Source organism: Vicugna pacos, chromosome 9 (genome assembly GCF_048564905.1).
Source record: "Vicugna pacos chromosome 9, VicPac4, whole genome shotgun sequence".
NCBI classification, from domain to species: domain Eukaryota; kingdom Metazoa; phylum Chordata; class Mammalia; order Artiodactyla; family Camelidae; genus Vicugna; species Vicugna pacos.
In genome coordinates, this window is record NC_132995.1 from 3234341 (window position 1) to 3256348 (window position 22008).

The window sequence follows — 22008 nt, forward strand, 5'->3', positions numbered from 1 at the left end:
CATCTGTGGCTGCAGCAATACTCGGATGGGCCGACCTCTGGAAACAAGTTCGCAGAAGGAAAAGCCCAATAAATCTCCGAGCAGCGGGGCTCCCTGGAGCCCGGCAGCTCCCGGCTGGGTTTGGACTTTCAGGAGAAAACCTGAGAGAGGAGAGATTTGAGGCGGGGGTGACAGACAATGGTAGCCAAGTGGACGAATGCAGAGGGGCCAGGGCTAAGGGCCCAGGCGTGTTCCTGACCACCAGACGGACGCAGGTGGTCGCTGGACTTGTTGGACCACGCCTGCCATCTTTGACATCCATCAGAGGGGAGTCAAAGACAGCGATTCCAAAATCCAAAGAACCCTGTTAGACCTGAACTCTTCCCCTAACTCACTGGACGGCCAAGCCTGGCCTGACCTGGCGTGTGGTTACTTACAAACCGTCTCCCTGCCTGTGGGAACGTTCAGCCAGTCCTCTGTAGAAACTGCTCCCCAGGGCTGTGCAGGCTCCTGAGGGAAGGTGTGCTCTGTGGAATGGAAACCACGTTCTCCCTAGAAAGCCTGAGAAACCCTGAATCCCAAAATACAGAAACAGCCCCGAGGGTTTCCAGCTCGGGGCTTGTGAGCCCGGGGAGCCAGGTGTCCGGAGTCCAGTGTGGGGCCTGCAAGGGGGGAACCGCTGCATGCTCGCTCATCATGTCCATCTCGCACACTGCAAGGAAAGTTCACCGAAGCCTTCTTTGTGTGGGTCTGAAGCTGGGAAAGAGAAATGGACCGCGGTTCTCAGTGAGCGGCACTGGGGCCACCTGCATGGACTCACGTTCTTCTCAGGACCCCAGAGCTGTCTGACCCTGGGCGAGCCCTGCTGCTCTGGCCACTCTGCTCTCCAATGCTGCCCTCTAGCGACTCTGGGTCCACGTCCAGATATTCACAAAGTTCCCTGAGATGTGATCTCCTGCCAAGGGACCTGGGAGTGAGCTTTAATTAGGAAGCCCTAACCAAGACAAAACATTTTCCCTGACCTTTACAAAAGGTAAATCTACTTTTATTTTAAAATGATACATACGAGGACTTCGCCTTCTGAACAAGATGGAGTAACAGGGACTGGATTCGCTCTCCTTCCTGAAACAGCCAAAAAGCCAGATCAAATACGTGAAACTGTGGTTCCCAAGACGACATCAGGCAAGGAAGGAGGAGGGAGAGTGACCCCTGATAGATGGACATCAAAGTGACCCCTGAAATCGCCATAGCCTATGGTCATGAGTTTCTGACCGTGGGACAGGGGAGGGGAATTGAGGCAAAGCACCTCCCAAAGGCTCCCCCTAAAACTGCTCCAAAAAACAAAGTCTATTTTTTTAAAGAAGGCTCAAAATGAAAAGTAGGCAGCAAAAGAAGGCAGAAAAAGAGGAAAAGGGGAACAAAGATGGAACAAATAGAAACCAAACAACATGACAATAGATTTTTAAATTTTTTTAATTATTTTTTTAACATTTACTGAACCCTGCTCTATTTTTTGGAGGGGGAGGTAATTAGGTTTGTTTATTTAGTTATTATTATTTTTTAATGGAGGTACTGGGGGTTGAACCTAGGACCTCATGCATGCTAAGCATGTGCCACTTGAGCTATATCCTCCCCTCAAGACAACAGATTTAAAGATAACCATACCAATAGTCACATTAAAATACAATTATAGGGGAAGGGTATAGCTCCGGGGAAGAGCACTTGCTTAGCATGCTCAAGGTCCTGGGTTCAATCCCCAGTACCTCCATTAAAAATAAATAAGTAAACCTAGTTACCCCCTGAAAAGATTTAAAAATAAGAAAGACTAAAAATATATATAGTTACAAACACCTATTTTAAAAGACAGAGGTTGTACACTTGGGTAAAAAGAAAGATCCAACTATATGCTGTTGACCAGAAATCCATCCCTTTAAAAGCAAAGGGTTACTAAACGCAATGGGGTACCCTGGATCGGACTCCGGTACATAAAGGAGACATTAGTGGGGAAAGTGGCGAAATTCAAATAAAGTCTGCAGTTAACAGTAACGTGCCAATGTTGGTGTCTCAGTTTTGACACACATACTACATGAATGTCAGACGATAGCATTAGGGGAAACTGAGTGTAGGGTAGGCAGGACACTACACATCTTTGCAACATTTTTGTAAGCCTAACATTATTCTAAGAAACAAAAAGTTTAATGGGCAAAAAGAGTAAAAAGATGGGAAAAGGTGAGCAGTGCTAACAGTAACAAAATGATCCGCAGTTATCAGCAAAAAAATTTACAGTAATATAAGATTGGAAGGAAATTGCTGCTTCTCAAATACCACCTACTGTGATGATTACGGTGACCGGTCCCTGAACTGGACTGCTTAATTTTATAAGAGCCCTGTTTGGAAACTGTTGGCACACTCAAAGGGTCACTTGCAAGGAGTTTGAAGGAAGGTTTATTTACGGAGATGGCCCCAATTCCTCAGCCAGACATCAGTGCCCTTTCAGGCTCTGTACTTGCGAACCCTGCCGCGCGTGGCCCCTCGGGGCTACCATCCCCACCCAGTCTTCCGGCTTCCACTAAAATTCCCACTGCGTCATTGCGTAGGCTGGAGGGCGGGCTCAAGTTGAACTCGCGGCGTCTACTGGCTGTCCAGGGTCGAGGGAGGCGGGGCGAGGCCTCCGCGTGACGTAAAGACGCCGCGGTCAGGACGTAGAAGCGCAAGGAAGACGAGAGTCAGCCGGCTCGCGAGCAGTCCTGCTGCCGTGTTGCTATCGCCTTAAGCCGTGGTTGGTGCATTCGGGGTCGTGCGGCCGAGGTGAGTGTGGACAGCGGCGGCGGGTAGGCGGCGGACGGGCGGAGACGGCGTTTCTTTTCGGCCTTAGGCCCCGCGGACCCCGAGGCCTTTGCGGCAGTCGCACCAACGGACGCCGCGCGAGAGCGACGGCAGGGTGTGGCGGGCACAGGCCACTGCGCTTGCGCATGAGGGGTGGGGAGCGCAGCTGCGCACCTTCGCGCCTGCGCCGTCGGCCTCCGCTCTCCGCCCCCGCCCTCGGAATTCCTGGGCCCCGCGTACTCCGTTCTTCGACCCCCATTGATCCGCCGTTCCAGCGGGAGGACGACGTTGCCCCAGGCGACGGGCGGTCCTTGTGCAGCTTTCTATCCCTGAGGACGTGGTGCGCACGCGGCGCGGCCGGGGCGGTGGCTCCGGGGCCAGAGACCAGGATCTGGGCGGTCTCTTCCTCCACCGGGCGCCCTCCTATGCCTTCCCCGGGCCTGCGGTACGGCTCGGTGCCCCTCTCCGCCCTTCAGACCCGCCTAGAAACCTCCAGGGTCCCCTACACCTTGCCACCAATCTCTTTCCTGTCCCGCCCCCCTCCCACTACCCCTACTCGTGACCCTCTACCCCCACGCCCCATCCCCGGCTCCATTCTGTCTTCTCTTTAAGACCTTTCTTGTCTAGGGCTCTTCCCAGCTCCGGACCTTTGTTTCTGTTCTCCCACTTCTTGTGGGACTTTCGGGTTCTCCAGCGGGACTCGCCTTTGAATCCACCTACACTTCTCAATTATCCCCTGAAGTCTAGTCCCCCTCGCCGTCCCCCGCACAATCCTTGCCCCCAAACACCCCTTCGCTTTCTTGCGTTTCTCTCCCCCCAATCGCTTAACTTCCTAAAGATAATTTGGGCTTCTTCAGGCATCCCCAAAGCTTTCTCTCCAGACCCCCAACCGAGGCAGTTGCCTCTTCTTTCTCCCAGGCCTACCCCTGCTTCTAGGAACCTCGCTTAGGGTTAGTCTCTGTTCTTTGGGGATTTTCCTGAAGTCGGTCTCTTAAGAGTTTTCTAAGAATTCATTTCTTTGTTTCTGGTTCCTCTCTGACACCCTCAACTTCTTCCTGCTTTCAGGGATAACTTCCAGAAATCCCCTTTCCTCCCAGATTTTGTTCCTCCATTCTCCAGTGTTTTCTCTCAAGACATCCTCAGATGCTTCCTCTTTACAGACTTCCCCTCAGAAGTCTCTCAAGGTCTCCCCAGTCTCCGGGTTCACTTAGCCCTTGCTCATTAGGGCGTCATCTCTTCTGCTTCCTCTCAGAAGCTGGCTTCCTTCTTACCTCTTGACTGAGGTCCCCCGACCCTGTCCTCTGATCCTTCTCCTGTCTGTCTCAGGGTTTCTTTTGAACTCTTCCCTTTCTTCATATGGGTTTCAGATCCTTTTCTTTCCCTTTGGGAAATTCCTTCAGACTTCCCTGTGTTCGAGTCCTTCATTTTCCACCTGGAACACTGCACAGAGGCCGCGGCCTTCCCTCAGGCTGTAGCCCTTTCATTCCGCACGCGGAGTTGTCTTCAGATTGTTTACCCCAGTGGCTCCTCCTTTCTCAGACTCCCCTTTTCTGTCTGGCTACTCCTGAGTCCACCTACTTCCTTTCCCTACTTCATGACATGTTTCTTTCTCCTTTTTAAATCCCCCTAGCTCATTTTTTTTTTTTTTTGGCAGACAGTGAAAAAGCAGCCTGGCTCCCGAGGTCCACCCCTTACACCCCAGGGTCCAGATGGCGGCCAACGTGGGTGATCAACGTAGCACGGATTGGTTAGTGGAGCTAAAGGGACAGGGGCAAGAGAAGAGGGCAAGAGGAAGCAAGATCCAGTGTTGTCCTGGATGGCCCCTACACAGCACGTGTGGGGAGTGATGCAGCGGCCCCTGGTGTAGGGGTGGGGATGAGGAGCTCCTCTTAGCTTTTGTTTCTCATAGTACAGTGCTTGCTTTACACAATTGTGATGATTCATTCAGTGAACTGTGATTACGGGACAGCCTATGATAACCTGATTGTAGTGGTATCTCACAGAATTCATGGATTCATAAAACATTTTGACCTACTGGGCACCAGGTTCTGCGTTATGTTCTGTGAATATTGGTAATCTTTTTGTTTGAGTTTTAACAAGTGTTGTGTATCAGGCACCTGGGAAAGTACCTTGAGTAGACAGTCACATTGATCACTCAGAAAACTGTGGAGCAAAACCTGGCTGGCCGCATGTTACCTGTAGGTCAGAAAACTTAGGCTCCAAGAGGTGGTGAGAGGGAGCGCTGGGGTTTGACCCTTGGTGTCTGCCTGCCCCCATGTTGCCCGCCGTGTGCTGTGGGGAGGACGGACTGACTTGGCATCCCCGCTCTGCAGGTCCTCTCAGTACAGCGTGGTGGCCGGGGCGGGCAGAGAGAACGGCATGGAGACTCCCACACATGAGAACCCGGAGTGGGAGAAGGCCCGCCAGGCCCTGGCCAGCATCAGCAAGGCGGGAGCCGCTGGCAGCTCCGCCAAGGCCGGCAGCAGTGGGCCTGTGGCCAGCGCACAAGTGAGAAGGCTGCACGGGGCCTGGGCGGAAATGGGGGGCCCGGGGCAAGTGGGTACCCACTGGGTGTCCACTCATCTCAGGACAGAGTGCTCTGAAGATGTTCTAGGAGCCCTTGGGTTGGGGAGGCATGGTCTGTTTCCTTGAGTCTAGGGCACTGTGTGGTCCTTGGGAATCCAGCCCAAAGAGAAAGACGTGCTCAAGGTCCCTGAGGGGCCCGAGTCCCCTGGTAGAGGTGGTGGCTCTCTGGGGAGATGGGGACCCAGTTCCGTCCCTTGGCAGTTAACCACCAGTAAGCAGCCCTGCCCCGTGGGGCCCGGGGGTTCCTGCTGCCAGCACTGACGGCGCGTGGCCCCCTCCCCGCAGTATGTGTCCCAGGCGGAGGCGTCTGCCCTGCAGCAGCAGCAGTACTACCAGTGGTACCAGCAGTACAACTACGCCTACCCGTACAGCTACTACTACCCGGTGGTGAGTGCCCAGCGCGCCACGGGGCGGGGCCGGCGGCGTGGGGCCGGCGCTGGCTGGTGGGCTGAACGCAGCCGAGGGGGCTGCTGAAAACCCTTCAATAGCTGATGGCCCGCGAGGTCAATTCCCAGGTCCCTCTGTGGCCACCCTTTCCCCTCCTGGTGCTCATGTGGCCACAGAGACACCTCCAGCTCAGCACGCATCGGGTCCCCTCCGTCACAGCCCCCTCTTCCCGTGCTCCCACGCTTGCCCCGTCCTCGCCCCTCGTGGGCCGCCTGGACGGCGCCTTTAGAGAGCCCTGTCCTCTGATGGGTGACGTTCCCACCCCGCCACTCCGCAGCTCTGCTTGGCCTCCTTTCCCACTGCTGGCTGTGTTGCATGTCTACGGCTGTGTGTGTTTTGAGTGCAGTTCGTTAGCGCTTGGGTTTTTTGTCTTACGTTGTGTTCTTTTGTGTTTAGGTGGGCTGGACTAAGGAAGTCGTTATTGAATAGAATGGAATGTGGGGTAGACTGAGGTTTTACTTTATAATTTTTTTTAGCGTAAGCTAATTTGGTGCCTTTGCACAGGGGACAGAGGAATGAGGGAGAGGTAGCGGGTCCCAGATCATAAGCAGCAGGAGAGGCAGGTCTAGACTGTGAGGGGAGAGATGGGGCCTGCCGCTAACCCATGCCTTCCTGTGCCTCTGGCAGAGCATGTACCAGAGCTACAGCTCCCCCTCCCAGTATGGGATGGCCAGTTCCTACGGCTCAGCCACACCCCAGCAGCCGTCCGCACCCCAGCACCAAGGGACTCTCAACCAGGTAATGCCCTAGTCCTGCTCCGTGTTGTGTCCGAGCAGGGGATGCAGCAGGGACGCTTGAGTGAGCTAGGCTGCTCCTCTCCACCCGTTTTTCCCTCCTGCCAAGCAGTTTCTGAAACTAGGCCGGGTTTAGGGCTTGGGTAAGGCCAGGGGGCTGGAGTGCTAGGGTGATGGTGGGAGCACTTTGTAGTGTGGCAGCCTTTCTTCTGTGTTTTCCCTCAAGCACGTGTACACAGTCTTTCACTCACTCACTCACACAGTCTAGCCTTGCACTTAGTGTGCAGCCTGGAGGAGTCGTGGAGCTAGTGCCAGGGAGGTGGGTAGATGTTGGTTTGAATCCCAGCCGCCGCCACCCCCACCCCCACCCCCACGGTGAAATTATAAGTCACGTGATCGCGGCATCACAGCTGGTCCTGTGAGGTGGGAAGGGATGTCACTTTATCACAGGGTGCTTGGAGTGCGTGTCTTGACGAGCTCCTGGTACGATCTCAGGTGCACGTGCTGTTGGGCAGCTCTCACCGGGAGGCACACTTCGGTGTTTTAAACACCGGCAGCTGCCACTCAGCTGCTGGGAGCTGTGGGAAAGTATCTTGAAGTCTGAGCCTGAGTCTTAGCTGTGGAAAGAGGGATTAATAGGAAGCCACACCTCCGAGAGTTACTCTGAGGGCTCGAGGTGGTGGGGTGTCTGACGGTCTTGAGGGTGGAGGGCTGAGTGACGTGACGGAGGGGAGAGTGAGGGCCAGCCTGGGGCGCTGTGCTCCTGCCCTCAGCGCCCACTTCCTCCGACAGCCCCCGGTCCCTGGCATGGATGAGAGCATGTCCTACCAGGCCCCCCCCCAGCAACTGCCGACGGCCCAGCCCCCTCAGCCCTCCAACCCCCCGCACGGGGCTCATCCTCTGAGCAGCGGCCCCCAGCCTGGGACAGCCCCAGCCACCCAGCACAGCCAGGTGGGGCCCGCCTCGGGCCAGGCCTATGGGCAGCATACCTACCCTGAGCCTGCCAAGCCCAAGAAGGGCCAGCAGCTGTGGAACCGCATGAAACGTAAGCGGCCTGGGGCTGTGGAGAGGAGAGGGGCTCGGGGGTGGGGACCTCACACGACTCCTGGGTGTGAGTCATGTGGGGTGCGAGGCCCTTAGTTCTGGGTGTTGGGACCTCCCAAGGCTGTGTGGGTGCAGCTGCCTGGGGCCGGAGCCCTTCACCTCTCCTGGTCCTGGGGAGAGGCAGCCCTGGGTGGGCCTGGGGAAGGGCCTAACCCTGGCTTCTGCTGTCCTTACAGCAGCCCCTGGGACTGGTGGTCTCAAGTTCAACATTCAGAAACGGCCTTTTACCGTCTCCAGCCAGAGCTTCAGCTCTACTTCAGAGAGCCAGCACAGCAGCTTCGGCCCCCAGCCCAGCCCCGAGAAAGCCCAGAACCACAGGTGCTGGCCACCCCCGGCCCTGCCACAGCCCCTCTGTGTGGAAGTGAAGAGAGGGAACAGGCGTCCGCTCAGGGAGGGTGGCGCTGAGGGTCTTCTCCCGGTCGTGGGGTGCCCCCCAACCGGGTATCCACACCTGCCCTTTGCCAGGGGGAGCCTGTCCGGGAAGCCAGACGACTGGCCGCAGGACATGAAGGAGTATGTGGAGCGCTGCTTCACCGCCTGCGAGTCAGAGGAGGACAAGGACCGGACGGAGAAGCTGCTGAAGGAGGTGCTGCAGGCCCGGCTCCAGGACGGCTCGGCCTACACCATCGACTGGAGCCGGGAGCCCCTTCCAGGGTGAGTCGGGGCGGGAGACACTGGGGAGGGAGCCTGGGCGCTGAACTTGGAGACCCGCGGCTGGGAGGTGCGTGCTGCTCAGGGGCCTCTAGACACAGAAAGCCTTGGGCTCGCCTCCTGCTGGGTCATCGTCCTAGCTGAGGCGCCTGGTGAGTGCCCTTCCTCCCAGCTCGTGTACCCCCGGGACAGGTTGGCAGACATTGGGGACATTGGGGGGTACTGGGTTGGTGATGCCCTGCCCTGCTGTATCCTCAGGCTGACTCGGGAGCCTGTGGCTGAGAGCCCCAAGAAGAAGCGGTGGGAGGCCCCTAGCAGCCTTCACCCTCCCAGGGGGGCAGGCTCAGCGACAAGGGGCGGGGGTGCCCAGTCCCAGCGAGGGACGCCCGGGGCTGGGGGTGCTGGCCGAGCCCGGGGCAGCAGCTTCGCCAAGTTCGGCAACCGCAATGTCTTCATGAAGGACCACAGCTCCTCCTCCAGCACCGACTCGCGCTCCCGCTCCTCCTCCCGGTCCCCGACCCGCCACTTCCGCCGCAGGTGCAAAGGCTCCAAGGGGGGTGTGGGGGGGGACAGAGGGGAGGAGCCATTTCAGGCCTAACCTTTCTGCTACTCCTTGCAGTGACTCCCACTCGGATTCTGACAGTTCCTACTCAGGGAATGAGTGTCACCCTGTGGGTCGCAGAAACCCACCCCCCAAGGGCCGGGGAGGCCGGGGAGCCCACATGGACCGGGGCCGAGGCAGGGCACAGCGTGGGAAGAGGTGAGACTTTGAGTGGCCAGGGAGGGGGGCCAGTATCGGGGCTCCCAGGGAGAGGAGCACTAGAGAGGGAGGTGGCCGACCGCTGTTGTGGCTCAGACCAGGGGAAGAGGGGCAGCTGGACACCTGCCCCCTTTACAGCCCCCTCCTCCCCCCAGGCATGATCTGGCGCCCACCAAGCGCAGCCGCAAGAAGATGGCGGCCCTGGAGTGTGAGGACCCTGAGCGAGAGCTGAAGAAGCAGAAGCGGGCTGCGCGCTTCCAGCATGGCCACTCCCGCCGCCTGCGCCTCGAGCCCCTGGTGCTGCACATGGGCAGCCTGGAGAGTGGCGGGGCCGACCCCGACTGGCAGGAGCTGCAGATCGTGGGCACCTGCCCCGACATCACCAAGCACTACCTGCGGCTCACCTGCGCCCCCGACCCATCCACTGTTCGCCCCGTGGCAGTAAGTACCCCCGGCAGTCAGGACAGGTCCTCCCCGCAAGGCCAGGGCTGCACCAGGCCCGCGGGGCCACGACAGCAGGGGCAGCGTAGGAGGAGGTGGTGCACCTGCGGTGACCAGGGACGTGAGGCCCGGGCCACCCTGAGCTGAACTGAGCCCAGGACTCGTGCTTCCAAGTCAAGTCCAGGGTGTGTGGCTTCGTGGGGAGGCTTGGCAGCCCTTGAGCCTCCATCTCCTACATCCAGGACAGGGAGGAGGAAGCCGCCTTCCCAGGCCGGTGCCTGCAAGACGGTGGAACCACCACGCTCCAGTGTCCCCCGAGACCAGGAGCGGGGCTCACATGGCTCCTGGGCCGCACACGGGGCTGTGTGGATGTGGAGACCCCGAGGCTCGGACGTGTCCCCTCTTGCTGTTCTGGGTTCTTTTTACCGTGGTTTTGATGTTGCAGTTCTTGTTTTAGAACAATTCGGGGAACTGTCGCGGGTTTCAGTATGTCCTTTCTGTCCCTGTGTAAGTTCTCCTGAGCCTTGATTCAACTCCTGTCCCAGGTCTTGAAGAAGTCGCTGTGCATGGTCAAGTCCCACTGGAAGGAGAAGCAGGATTATGCCTTTGCCTGCGAGCAGATGAAGTCCATCCGGCAGGACCTGACGGTGAGGCGGGCGCCTGGGGGGCTGCGCTGGTGGGTGCTGCCCTGCTCCGGGGTGACATCTGCTCTCCTGCTGCCCAGGTGCAAGGTGTGCGCACGGAGTTCACAGTGGAGGTGTATGAGACCCACGCCCGCATCGCCTTGGAGAAGGTGAGGGGGGGGGCCCGGCCCCCAGCCCCGGCCCCCAGGCTGGCTCTCCTGACCTCACTCCGCTCCCCACACGCCTCTGCCCTCCAGGGCGACCACGAGGAGTTCAACCAGTGCCAGACGCAGCTCAAGTCGCTGTACGCCGAGAACTTGCCGGGCAACGTGGGCGAGTTCACTGCCTACCGGGTCCTCTACTACATCTTCACCAAGAACTCAGGAGGTGAGAAGCGCCGTCCCACAGGCCGGAGCGGCTCCGGGCCCACCGGGTTGGGCCCTGCTGACCTTTTGTCTCTGGCCCCAGACATCACCACAGAGCTGGCCTACCTGACACGGGAGCTGAAGGCAGACCCCTGCGTGGCCCACGCCCTGGCGCTGCGGGCGGCCTGGGCTCTGGGCAACTACCACCGCTTCTTCCGGCTCTACTCCTGCGCACCCTGCATGTCCGGCTACCTCGTGGACAAGTTTGCAGACCGCGAGCGCAAGGCCGCCCTCAAGGCGATGATCAAAACGTATGTGAAGCCGGGCTCTCCACTGCCCCCAGCTCTGCGGCCTTGCCGCCGCCCCCCTCTGCCCCCCACTCTGCACATTCCCAGGCCTTCAGGCCTCCAGCCCCCCTCCTGTGGGCTCCTCCCTCGTGTCCTGGTTTTCTTTTCCCATCTCAGCCCTCCCCCTTTCTTTCGCCCAGCCTGCCCTCCGTCTCTCCCTCTCACTGCTCTGAGGTCCCCTTGCTTTTCTTCCTCCTGCTCACATCACCCTGGACCCCAGTCTGCCTTCTTGCTCTGGGCTCCCCTCCCTCCGGGGCCTCTGCTCACCTTTCCTCGGCTCTCCTGTCGCTGAGCTCCTTCTCTGGGGAGAAGCAGTAAAGCCGGCCCTGCCCTTCACAGCTGTGGTCTGAGGGACAAGGCCTCACTCCCACTTGAGCTCCTGGGAGAGCACAGACTTGTTTAGTGGGCAGGCGAGTCCGTGACAGTACTCAAAAGAGCATGCCCACCGTTCGGCAGATGAGGAGTGTGCCTGCTCAGTTGGGAGGGAGACGCCCCGGGTCAGTCTTGCTGAGGTTGGGAGCCCCTGGTCAGAGGTCAGTTAGCTTGGGAGCCATGGGGATGGTGTGGAGCTGGGGAGGGACACTCACCCTGAAGGTTAAGACTTCCTAGGATCCAGTTGGGTCAAGAGTATTTAAAGGGGGGGATAAAGAATATTTAAGGGAGAGGTGGAGCCAGAGCAGGGGCCGAGGACATAGAGGGGAGAGGTGGGGCAGAAACAGGAGGTGGGTGCACAGGACAGGCCGTGGGCCTGGAGGGCCCTGCAGGGCTGCCCGAGTTTGCTCTTGGGCAGTTCCTCAGCTCCCATGCTGTCCCAGGGCTGTAGGGTAGGTTACTGTCTCCCCTCTTGCTTAGCCTTACATGTGCTTGGCCTGGGGGACAGACCCTGGCCTCTTGCTCTCCAGGTACCCTCCCAGTTGTAAAGGTGGCACCGCCTTTCTTTGACAGACACATCCCTCCCAGAGCCAATTGGGTCCAGACCAGCCCCGCCCCCTCCCCAGTCATTCAGGGCCACGATGAAGCTTGGGCTTGAGGCAACACTGGTTCCAGTACTTTCTACCACTTCTTCCCTAGGGGGACACTGGCCCAGTGGCTCTGCCTCTTGGGCTGTGCTGTCCTCAGTGCGTGTTAGAGGGTAGGGCGACATTGCTTACAGGAGGGAATTCAGTGAGTTGGAAGAGCTATTTCCTGGCACAGGCCAGGTCTATTAGCAGCCAGAAGTCTCACCCAGGTCAGAGCAGGTTCTCCGGAGTAGCCGGCACTCCTGCCATCCCACACCCGCCCCCATGTGTCGCTCCCTCTGCCTGGCGCCTGCCCCTCGGCCACAGTGGGCCCTCTTCTGAGGGTCTGCTCAGGCCCCGAGCCAGCAGAGGAGCCAGCTGGGCCCTTCCCTCCTATCCCCTCTCCTCCCGGTCCCTTGCACAGGTAAGTGAGGGCTAGGCGGGGCACAGCTGGGGTTGGGGCCCCCAACCCCACCCCGGGCCCCCCCAAGCCCTGAGGTGGGGAGGCTGGGGGGGGTGGGGAGGGCTTCAGCAGGCCACATGCTGAGGATCTTAACCTTTTGGGTGCCGGAATGGGGGGCACCCACTTCCTGCTCGTGGGGCCCTCCACTGTCCGCCGCCCGCCTCATCGCCTTCTCCTCTTGTCTCCGTAGCTTCCGCCCTGCGCTGCCAGTCTCCTACCTGCAGGCCGAGCTGGCCTTCGAGGGCGAGGCCGCCTGCCGGGCCTTCCTAGAGCCCCTAGGCCTGGCCTACACGGGCCCGGACAACTCCAGCATCGACTGCCGCCTCAGCCTGGCGCAGCTGTCCGCCTTCTGAGCACCAGCGCCGACGGGGCAGGGGCGGGGGTGGCGCTGCGGCCCCAGCACCGCCTTGGCAGATTTTGTTTTTGAGCCATGGACTTGGGTTGTAAATTTGTCGGGGAGTGGGCTCCAGGAAGAGCCACCACCCCAGCCCCCGTTTTCCCACCGGGGAGTCTGTACAGAGATTTTTTCTACGTTTTTATTTTTTGTCTCAGAGGGATGGGCTCGGGGGAGGACGGGTGGGACAGCGGAGGGTTGGGGGCGTGGTCTGTAGGATCGTCAGTGTCCACCCTGCACCTCCACTAATGCTGTCTCAGTGTTTTTTCTCTCTCTCTCTCGAGCTTGTACTGCGGTACCGACCCAGCACCCTGGCCCATCCCATGCCGGGGGTGCCAGTGGAAGAAGACAGGCCGCTCCGCCCGCGCCCGCCTGCGGCGGGGGCACCAGCACGCCCGCCCGCCGCCCGCCCTGCCTCATCACAGACTCTTGTTGCCCAGCCCTCCGGGGCCTCAGTGTTCGGGGCGAGGGGAGCCGTGTAGAGACTGAGCCTGCCCTCGGCCCCCGACCCCAGAAATGCCAGCGCCTCGCCGCCTCCGATCCACGCCGCCATCCTGCCCTGAGGACTCCGGAGGCCATCGCGGGACCTCGACGGCCGGCCTCGTCTGCAGTTGTATTAAGTTGTCTCCGTGTCCCCTCCTCCCTCCACCCCCAATGTTTCTTCTGGTTTTTTTTTCTCCTTTCCGTCCTTCCTCCCCCTGCTCCCCCTCCCTTGGTTCAGCACAGGTAAACCGGTTACCCCTCCCTCCCGCCTGCCTCATGGATCACCAGCTCACGTCATGTTTCCTTCTCTTTTCTTTTTGTGTGTGTTTAAGTTATTTTTTCTTCCTCCCCTTTTCTTTTCCGTCCTCCCCCCTCTTCTGCCATGTAACTGGAGGATGTGCAATCAGTTTGCAAACAGCTGGACTGTCAGGCTGCTTTTTTTCCAGATGTTCCTCCTCTGCCTCCCCTCCCCTCCCTCTCCCCTTACCCTTTCCTTCCTTCATTCTTTCCTTGGAGCACTGAGCACCATTTGGAAGCTTGAGAGAAACCAAAATTAAAGAGAGAGAGAGAGAGAGAGAGAGAGCGCGTGCACGATCTGTACTCTGCTTGGACCAGCTGTCCCCGAGTTGGGTACTGGCCCTTATTTCTTTTGGAGTTGAGATCCCAGCGGGATCTCAGCCAGGGCCTGATAGGTGCCCCCTGCCCTCCCCATGCGGCACAGCCAGAGTTTCCCCAGGGGCTGGCTCCCCAGCTCCTGCCCTGGGCTGAACCCCAGCTTGGGGAGGCAGACTTGGGAGCCCTGGGGCACCTTGGCTAGGGTAAGATGTGGGTGTAGCCCTCCAGGGGGCTGCAACACTCTCAGCCCCTCGACCTCTAGTCTGTGACTCAGCCCTTGAGCCATGCTGTCCAGGGAGGGGGAGGGAGGGGCACAGAGCACATGGGAACCTAAGAGCACCAGGCGCTCAAACCTCAGCCTTGGAGGAACCGGAAGCCTGGGGTCTGAAAGCACGCGTCTCAGTATGGTGGCTGCAGCCGCCACCTCCCCAGGGCCCGCTAGCCTCAGCAGGGCCAGTGTCAGGTGCAGGGCCTGAGTTGGCACTGTGGACGTCGCACAAGCCGGTGCAGCTCGTACCAGTTCTTCCTGGGCCTTCGTCACCGCAGCTTGCAGCTCTGGCTCGGTCACCATGAGAGCCACAAAGTGCGTGGGGCGGGGCTGGCGAAGACCCACAGCTCTGGCCAAGGTGGATGCTCCGTTGTCCACGGGCCAGATCCCAGGACCCAAATCCACTTCTGTTTCAGAAAGGCCTTCCGAGGGCCATTCTGGGGTTAACCTAGCTGGCAGCTCCCCACCCAGGGGGTCCATGGTCCTGGTAGCAGGGGCAGCTGGCTTCAGCGCCCTTCCTGGTTCCATCCACAAGGAAGTTAGGTCTCCAAGGCCGCCCAACTCCCGCTCCTGAGCCCTAGCCGATTCCCCCACCAGCGCCAGGCACCCAACTTCCGGGCCTCCGTTATCTGGAGCTAAGGCATGGATGCCAAGGCGAGTCGCAGCCGCTCCGTCCAGTGCGTCTTCGGCCCCATCAGTGTCCCCACCGCCAAGCGCATCTCTGGCCCGGTGCACGTCCTCGCCGTCATTCACGTCCCCAGTCCTGTGAGCATCCACGGCCACGCCCTCGCCGTCCTGCTCATCCTCCGCTCCGTCGCCACCGTCGTGAGCGTTCACGGCGTCGCGCGCACCTCCGACCCAGTGCGCGCCCTGGCCGTTATTTGTGTCCGCCGTCCCGTGCACGTCCCTAGCCCTGGCCCGGCCGTCTTGCGCGTCCACGCCGCAGCGCTCTCCTCCAGTCCCGTGCGTGTCAACGCCGTCGTTCGAGTACGCGGTGTCGTGTGCGTCCTCGCCGGCGGCGGCCTCTCCGATCTCGAGCGCGTCCCCACTGTCGAGTGCGTCCAGGATCGTGGGCCCGCGACCCGCCGCAACGCCCGAGCCGAAGACGAGGTCAGTACGCGAGGCGCGGTCCCACACCAGGCGGCCGCGGAAGCGGAAGTAGCGCACCCGGTGCTGCGGCACGGCCAGGACGCCTGGCCCGAGCGCCGCCAGAGGCGCGTCCCAGCAGAAGGCAAGGAAGGGCTCCTCGCGCACTCCCAGGAAGCGATCGACGTAGCCCACGGAGAAGTCGGCCGGGTCGAGGCGCGGGTCCCAGCGGATGCGCTGGATAACGGCCGCAGCCGTGCGCAGCGGCGGCTTCTTGGCCCCGGCTTCGGCTTCGGCCTCGCCTTTTGGCTGCGGCGGCGGCGGCGCCGGCGCCCCGGGGTGGGGCTGGCGGCAGCGGGCACCGAAGCGGCAGCGGCCCTCCAGGAAGAAACGGCAGGCCGGCGGCGGCGCGGACTCCGCGGCGGGGACCTCCACCAGCGGCTCCGGCCCTCCGGCCGCCGCCATTGGAGTGGGGTGCGGCTGGCGCGCTCGCACCGCTCGGGCCGCTCGGCACCAGGGTCAGCCCGGCCCCGCCGTGACGTCATCGGCGAGGCTCAGGCCACATTCCGACCTGGAAAGTATCACCAGGTGGAGCGGCCCGCCGCGCTGTTTGGGGAAGGCAGGTCCCGGCGGCCACGTGACTTATATCGTGGCCCCGCCCCCACCCCAAGTAATTTACATATGCGGCCCTACCCCAGACTAAATGCTTTGCAGGCTCGGCCCCCGCCTTCTCTAGGACCTACGCTAGCCTGGCTCCGCCCTCCTTCCAATGATTTGCATATGCAGTCCCGCCTCTTTAGGACCCTTAGCGAGCCGAGCCCCGCTCCCTAACGATTTACAGGTGCGGCCCTCACGCTCTTTCTCCCTTCAGCGCCTGGCCCCGCCCCCAGTCCAATGCTTTAACGCTGCAGCCCCGCTCTCTCTGGGCCCCGCGATGAGCCTGGCTCTGCTCCCTGCCTAATGATGTTCACGTGCTGCCATATACCTCTGGGTCCTCGTTGGGCCGCGCCCTCTGCCGGACAACCCGATGCCTGCAGTTTCAGGCTGAACTTCGTATCTCGGACGCCACTGTCGCTCTCGGTCTGACATCTCTGGGACGTCCCTTCTCCACGGGGTCCACCCCTCTTCCTGGCCATTTTCCTGTGCAGCCACTCCTGGGGTTAAAGGCAGCTCGCCTGAGTGGGTTCCACTGGAGACGCGGAGTTCCCTGGGCCACGACCCTCGCCCGAGGCCCGGACCGCGTTCGGCAGGCGGCTGCGCGCAGCTAACACTGACGGTGAAGCAGGCTGTGGGAGCGGCCAGGTCCGGACCCCGCCCCTGGGAGGGGCACCACCTAGCCAGGTCCCTGGCTCTTAGTGGGGCCTCATCCCCTTACGCTAGACCAGTCCTTCGACCTCCACCTGGTTGGGGCCACAACTCTAGGTGACACACCTAGCTCTTAAAGGCGCCGGGACCCCATCACCCCCTCCCTGTCCCCTCTTCCCACGTGCAAAGCGAGCAGACAAAACCAGGGGCACAGACTTTGTCGGTTTATGTATAAAGAAGTGGGGCGCTGGACGGTAAGGGCGCAGGGAACGCGGGTGCCTACAAGCCGATGACGTCGTCCAGCTCGAGGTCCGCGTTGGGGCAGCAGCGGGCCCTGGGGTGCTGCGCCCCGGAGCCGGGGTCCACGTCAGGTTTGGCGGCAGCGGCGCCCGGGCGTTCCGCGTCCATGACGCCCAACACCGCGTCCAGCATGGAGGGGCCCAAATCCAGGTGGAAGGACAGCAGCGGGTCGGCGGGAGCGGGCGCGCGCAGGGCGGGCGGCGGGGGCTGCGGCACCGCGGGCGGCGGCGCGGAGCGCGGGGCCCCCGCGGGCAGCGCTCGGGGCTCGGGGGGCGGCCCGCCGCCGTGGCGGCTCAGGAACGACGTGTCCCCAAAGGCGTCGCCGCCGCGCCCCACGTGCAGCGTGTGCCGGAAGTCTCCGAGCGGCGCGGAGATGGACAGGGCGCCGCGCTCCGGCCGTTTCTTGGGCTGCGCGGGGCCCAGCTGCTTCAGCACCGGCATCTGCGGGATAGGGACGAGTCAGCTCGGCCTTCCGTGTTCCCTCCTCCCAGCTCTGGGCCTAGACCGCCATCCAAAGGATGCTCTCCATAAAATGATGGTGGTGGGATTACTCCCATTTTACAGGTGGGGAGACTGAGATTCCCTGAGGCCTGAGGTCATAGCTGTTTGATTCAAACCTCAGACTCAACCTGAGGTCTGCCCATAACCACCACGCTATCCTCATTCCATTAAGAACTAACGTTTGAGCTCCCCGTAGGCCAGCAAGCGAGCAAACAACATGCTCTACCAAGCCTTCGGACGGCTACCCAAACCTGACAGAAACTCCAGCTTGTCCATCCCGTCCACCCTGAAGACAGGGGTGACCCTGTCCTTTGGGTGCAGCAGGCAGTGCCCAGGGGCCGCCACACTGCTAGAGGCCGGCACAAATGCTTAAGTGTTTTCTTTTACAAAGTCAGCCTTATGCTTGTCTTTATACCAACGCAGTCATAAAATACAATTATATTAAACATGTTATTTCTATGAAATTTTTGCCTAGGACACAAAAAGTCATAGTGTAAGCTGGCCTGAAGATTCTCATTTGGGAGGTTTAGGGTGGACCTGAGAAATCTAGATTTGCACAGCATTTTATAATTTGAATTATCTGGTTTTGAAAGAAACAACATAATGGTTTACTTTTTGGAAAATGACAGCAACAGTAATAACCATGCAAATTCCCCTTTGTTAAAACATGACGAAAATGACGTAAATCCCAAGCTGGTGACACACGAACGTGAACTAGGTACCCTATAGCCACGTGACTGCACCACACGATGGTAAATAGATGTACCTGCCAACCTTTGCTCATATCCTGGAACCTGGCTGTTTCTATGGAACTTCTGGGAGGGACTTCAGTGACCTTGTACTTTTGTTTTAACAGTCACTGTTACTACAATAATAATGAAAAAAACTTCTATTTGAATTGCAGCCCCACCTTCTGCCAGCTGTATGAATTGGGATAAATTATGTGATCTCTCTGTTTGTTTTCTATCTGTAAAATGGATAAAATAATACTACCTTCCTTGCAGGGCACATAGGAAAACCCCATCAAAGGAAAGTATATTTGTAACGGTGCCCTCTACTCTCTCTCTCTCTCTCACACACACACACACACACACACACACACACACGCATACGCACAAGCTCGTTTTCTAGGAAAACCAGTCTTGATTTACCACCTCTGTAGAGTTTCTCAAAATTCTCTGACCTCAACTTAGCTGAATAAATATATTTTTCTTACAGTCTGGCGTACAACCACCATTCCTTCCCCACTTGCACCCTGCCCCCTACATAAAAGAAACAAAAAATTTATGAAATGAGACTTTTATCACATGCTAGGCACTCAGGTATATTCAATTCTAATCTATGTTATTATTTTACTTTTTAATGCCAACCTCTCCTCATTAATGAATCTCAATCCATGCTTTACAAAAAAAAATCCTGTCTCAGGGCTAGCAGTGCCCATTTTTACTCAGCACTGGATTATAGGTGAAAAGGTTAGAACTCAGAAAGCCAACAGCCCAGATTTGGATCTGGCTGTGCCCATTGCTGTGTGGCTTTGGGCAAATTACTTAACCTTCCTGAGCTCATTTCCTCATCTCAAAAATGGAATGGTACTCATATAATACTTTGTAGTCTCTTTGCAAGAATTGGTGAGACATTGCCCGTGAAAGGTCTTCGCACAGTACCCAGCACATGCTCAACAGATGCTCAGTGGAGTCCCATCCTGGATTATTCTCCCCTGTCCCAGAGAAAGAGACACCCAGAGAGGATCTGTGAGTTGCCCAAGGCCACAAAGCCAGCTCTGCAAGACTCCAGAGCTCAGAGTGATTGCTGCCACTGCCTGCTGCCCTTGAACCTGCCCCTCCCCGGACAGCTCTCAGCTACTCTCTTCCCCCCTCCCTGCCCCCAGCTTGCCCCCATCCGGGCCTATTGCCCTACAAGGTGACATCACCCCCACTTCCCAGCACTTAGCAGCATCTTAAGATCTTGGGTTTCTGACCTCAGACACACCTGGGCTGCTATTTCCTTTCGGTGGGCCCCTGAGGACCTCAACCATAAACTTCAGTTTACTCCTCTGAAAAACAGGAATCAGAAAGCCTGTTTCCAAGGGGTTGATATAGAGTATACACACGATGTGACATTTTATATCCCAAGCACTTATTCTGGGCCAGGCAGGGGCTTCACACAAATGAACAAACTCATTCAATCTTGAGAACAACCCAGTGAGGGGAGGCCATTATTATTACACCCATTTTACACATGTGGTGCCTGAGGCACAGAGAGGTCAAGTAACTTGCCCTGGGTCACACAGTAGCAAATGTTGGTGGCCAGATTTGGAACCCAGGCAGATGAACTCCGGAGTCAAAGGATGCTATTATATTGCTCACAGCCCCCATAGGACAGGGCGTGCGGACCCATGGAAAAAATAATGTTTTGCTATAAAGCCCAGGGATTTCCAACACCCCTGACCGTGTTTGTTTGCTTGTTTTGCTCTGCTTTTATCTATTCCAGATGAGAACGATGAGTTCAAAATTGTTTTTGAAAGCCACTGCTTCTCCTCACTAACTCTGACACCTCGGGGCAAGTCACTCCATTTCCCCCAGCCTCGGTGTCCTCTTATACACAAGGCTCCAGTCTCCCTTGTTGGGCCCTTGATGCAGTGAGGTCATGCTCGGAAAAAGTCCATCACAGGGCCAAGTCCACACAGAGGGACTGTTGTTTGTGACAAACACAAAGCAGGCAGAGGGCAGGAGTGAGCATGAGACCCCGGGACGCGGTGACCTCGCGCTCGGCTAAGCGGCCCTCCTCCTGCCTCCATCTGCCCCCTCTCTTTCCTGCCGAGGCTCCAGCTGCAGGGGTGGGGGGCACAGCTGGCTCACCTCTGTCCTCCGGGGGCCCCAGCCCTGCCAAGACGGAAAAAACAACCCGCTTCAGATCCAGCTCGACTGGTTCTCAGCCCTTTGGGAGAGGCTTCGCGGTGGGTGGGGCCCAGGCGGGGCAGGGGGACCCGGGGGCCCGGGAGTCGGAGACCCCTGGACCCCTTTGAGACTCTGCTGCGCGCTTCCTGAGGCCACGTGGCTGCGGCCCGGGTTTCAGGGTCTGCTGTCTCTTTGGTCCTCTGTCCTGCTTCCCTCCGGACTTGTCCTGGGACCCTGGGCCACCACTGTCCCTTACCTCGTGGTCCTCGCTAGCCCCGGCAGGCGCGCTCTCTGGGGCTCCAGCTCAAGCTGGGACAACCCCGTCTTCAGGGTTGGGAGCCTGCCTCCGCCTCCGACTCCCAGGCCCTCACCTTCTTCCTTCTTCCTCCGGGCGGGATCTTACCTGGCAAAGGAAGTGTCATGTGGAACCTCGAGGGGGACCCAGGACCCAGGACCCAGGCGTCTGCGTCCACAGTGCCACCTTCTCAGCCTTCCTCCTCTCTTAGGCTCCAGGAGTCCTGGCTCCTACCTCTCTTACTTCTTAGCCCCGGAAGGCCGGGGTCTCTGTCCTCTCCTCCCGTGGACCGAGGAGTCCAGACCCCTAGTCCTCCTCCCTCAGCCTCTGAAGTCAGGGCTCCCAACCCCCACCTCCCTCGGACCCAGAAATCCAGGCCTCCACCCCTCCCCCCAGGCCCTGGAGTCTGAGTCCCACCCCCAGCAGACCTTGGCATCAGGTCCCTTCTTTACCTGCTCTGGGAACTGAAGTGTCAGCCCCTCTTGGGGGCCATGGTAGGAGCCCAAACAGGCGCAGAGTCGCCACCCAGCCCAGCTCAGTCCGTCTGGGGCAGAGAGGGTTAAGGCGTAAGCCCCTCCCAGCCTTCCTTATCTCACCCCTACCTCCAAAAAAAGTTTGCCTCCAGGATTTAAGGGACTAGAAAGCAGCGGTGGAGGAGCTGAGGCTCCTCTGGGCTGAGTGCGGGGGCGGCGGGGCCGGACCGGGATGCAGGCAGGCCGCACGCACGGGGCTGGGGGATGGAGGGCAGGGCGGCCCCTAGCCCCGCCCCTCCCCCTGCCAGCTTGGAATTTCCTGAAACTGGGGAAGTCTGGCTGTTTAGGAGAGTAATTTCTTCCAGATTGCAGCTGTTGGGGGAGTGTGTGTGAGGACTGAGGGAGTGAGAGAGAGAGAGAGAGATAGAGAGAGAGAGAGAGAGAGAGAGAGAGAGAGAGAGAGAGAGAGAGAGAGAGAGGGAGAGAGAGAGAAGGGGCGGGGCGGGGGGGGGGGAGAAACCGACCAGGTCGGGCAGTGAAACCAGCAGGAGGCCGGAGGTGACCTAGGAGGGCGCTCCCACCCTGCTGTGGGGAGTTCCCTGGCTGAATGGCCCTGCCAGGAGCCATTTATCCATAGGAAGGTCATTACATCACTGAGTGCCTGTGCCTAGCGGGGGTCAGTGTCATATGTGGGTGTTAGGGAGCTCCCTCAGGGGCCAATGTGAGGGAGGGGCTGACATGGAGAGCAGGGTCCCCAGGGAGAAGGCTGGCTGGGGAGCAGGAGGCAGCGGCCCTGGGAAGGGGCAGTAGCTGGGGCTGGAGAGGAGAGTTAGTATAACAGATAGGGAGGAAGTGTGACTTGAACTGAATCTTGAAGGAGTGGGAGTTTATGGCCATCTGAGGAGAGGAGGAAGGATACTGAGAGCCGGCTGGGATACCAGGTGGAGTCCAGGGCACCAAGGCTCGGTGCAGTTTGGTTTGCCTGGAGGGCAACTTGAAAGCCACTGGGAGTTTAGCCCCTGTCCTTTGTCCAGGGCAGGGTGCTGAGCAGGAATGACAGGTTCAGA

General features: G+C 59.2%; 3 protein-coding genes and 1 pseudogene across 7 annotated transcripts; 2 read left to right on the forward strand and 2 right to left on the reverse strand.

Annotated features, from left to right (window-relative positions):
• The first annotated feature begins 2659 nt into the window (after positions 1-2659).
• LENG8 (leukocyte receptor cluster member 8) lies at positions 2660-12688 on the forward strand. 3 transcript variants are annotated; one of them, XR_012075400.1, is made up of 16 exons: positions 2660-2787; positions 4460-4552; positions 5139-5313; positions 5677-5778; positions 6466-6576; positions 7365-7617; positions 7853-7994; positions 8142-8330; positions 8586-8864; positions 8947-9087; positions 9243-9528; positions 10074-10175; positions 10253-10321; positions 10409-10538; positions 10620-12285; positions 12515-12648. XR_012075400.1 is itself a non-coding variant. In XM_072966559.1 (16 exons), exons 2-16 carry the CDS (start codon positions 4515-4517, stop codon positions 12675-12677), a joined length of 2388 nt encoding a protein of 795 aa, XP_072822660.1. In that variant the 5' UTR covers positions 2660-2787; positions 4460-4514; the 3' UTR covers positions 12678-12688. The 3 variants fall into 3 exon arrangements, 1 of the variants encoding a protein (XP_072822660.1); XM_072966559.1 differs by having other exon boundaries at positions 10620-10827; positions 12515-12688; XR_012075401.1 differs by lacking the exon at positions 2660-2787 and adding an exon at positions 2911-3250.
• An 86-nt stretch (positions 12689-12774) lies between these two features.
• LOC140698568 (uncharacterized) lies at positions 12775-13775 on the forward strand (annotated as a pseudogene).
• LENG9 (leukocyte receptor cluster member 9) lies at positions 13445-15798 on the reverse strand. The gene has a single exon (XM_072966560.1). It carries the CDS (start codon positions 15633-15635, stop codon positions 13842-13844), a length of 1794 nt encoding a protein of 597 aa, XP_072822661.1. The 5' UTR covers positions 15636-15798; the 3' UTR covers positions 13445-13841.
• Positions 15799-16681: 883 nt separating this feature from the next.
• On the reverse strand, positions 16682-21291 carry CDC42EP5 (CDC42 effector protein 5). Of its 3 annotated transcripts, none has more exons than XM_072966561.1 (3): positions 21071-21291; positions 20430-20576; positions 16682-17216 (listed from the first exon to the last, which is right to left on the reverse strand). In XM_072966561.1, exon 3 carries the CDS (start codon positions 17214-17216, stop codon positions 16755-16757), a length of 462 nt encoding a protein of 153 aa, XP_072822662.1. In that variant the 5' UTR covers positions 20430-20576; positions 21071-21291; the 3' UTR covers positions 16682-16754. The 3 variants fall into 3 exon arrangements, with proteins under 3 accessions (XP_072822662.1, XP_031537487.1, XP_031537489.1); XM_031681627.2 differs by having other exon boundaries at positions 20921-21282; XM_031681629.2 differs by lacking the exons at positions 20430-20576; positions 21071-21291 and adding an exon at positions 20577-20827.
• Positions 21292-22008: the final 717 nt, after the last annotated feature.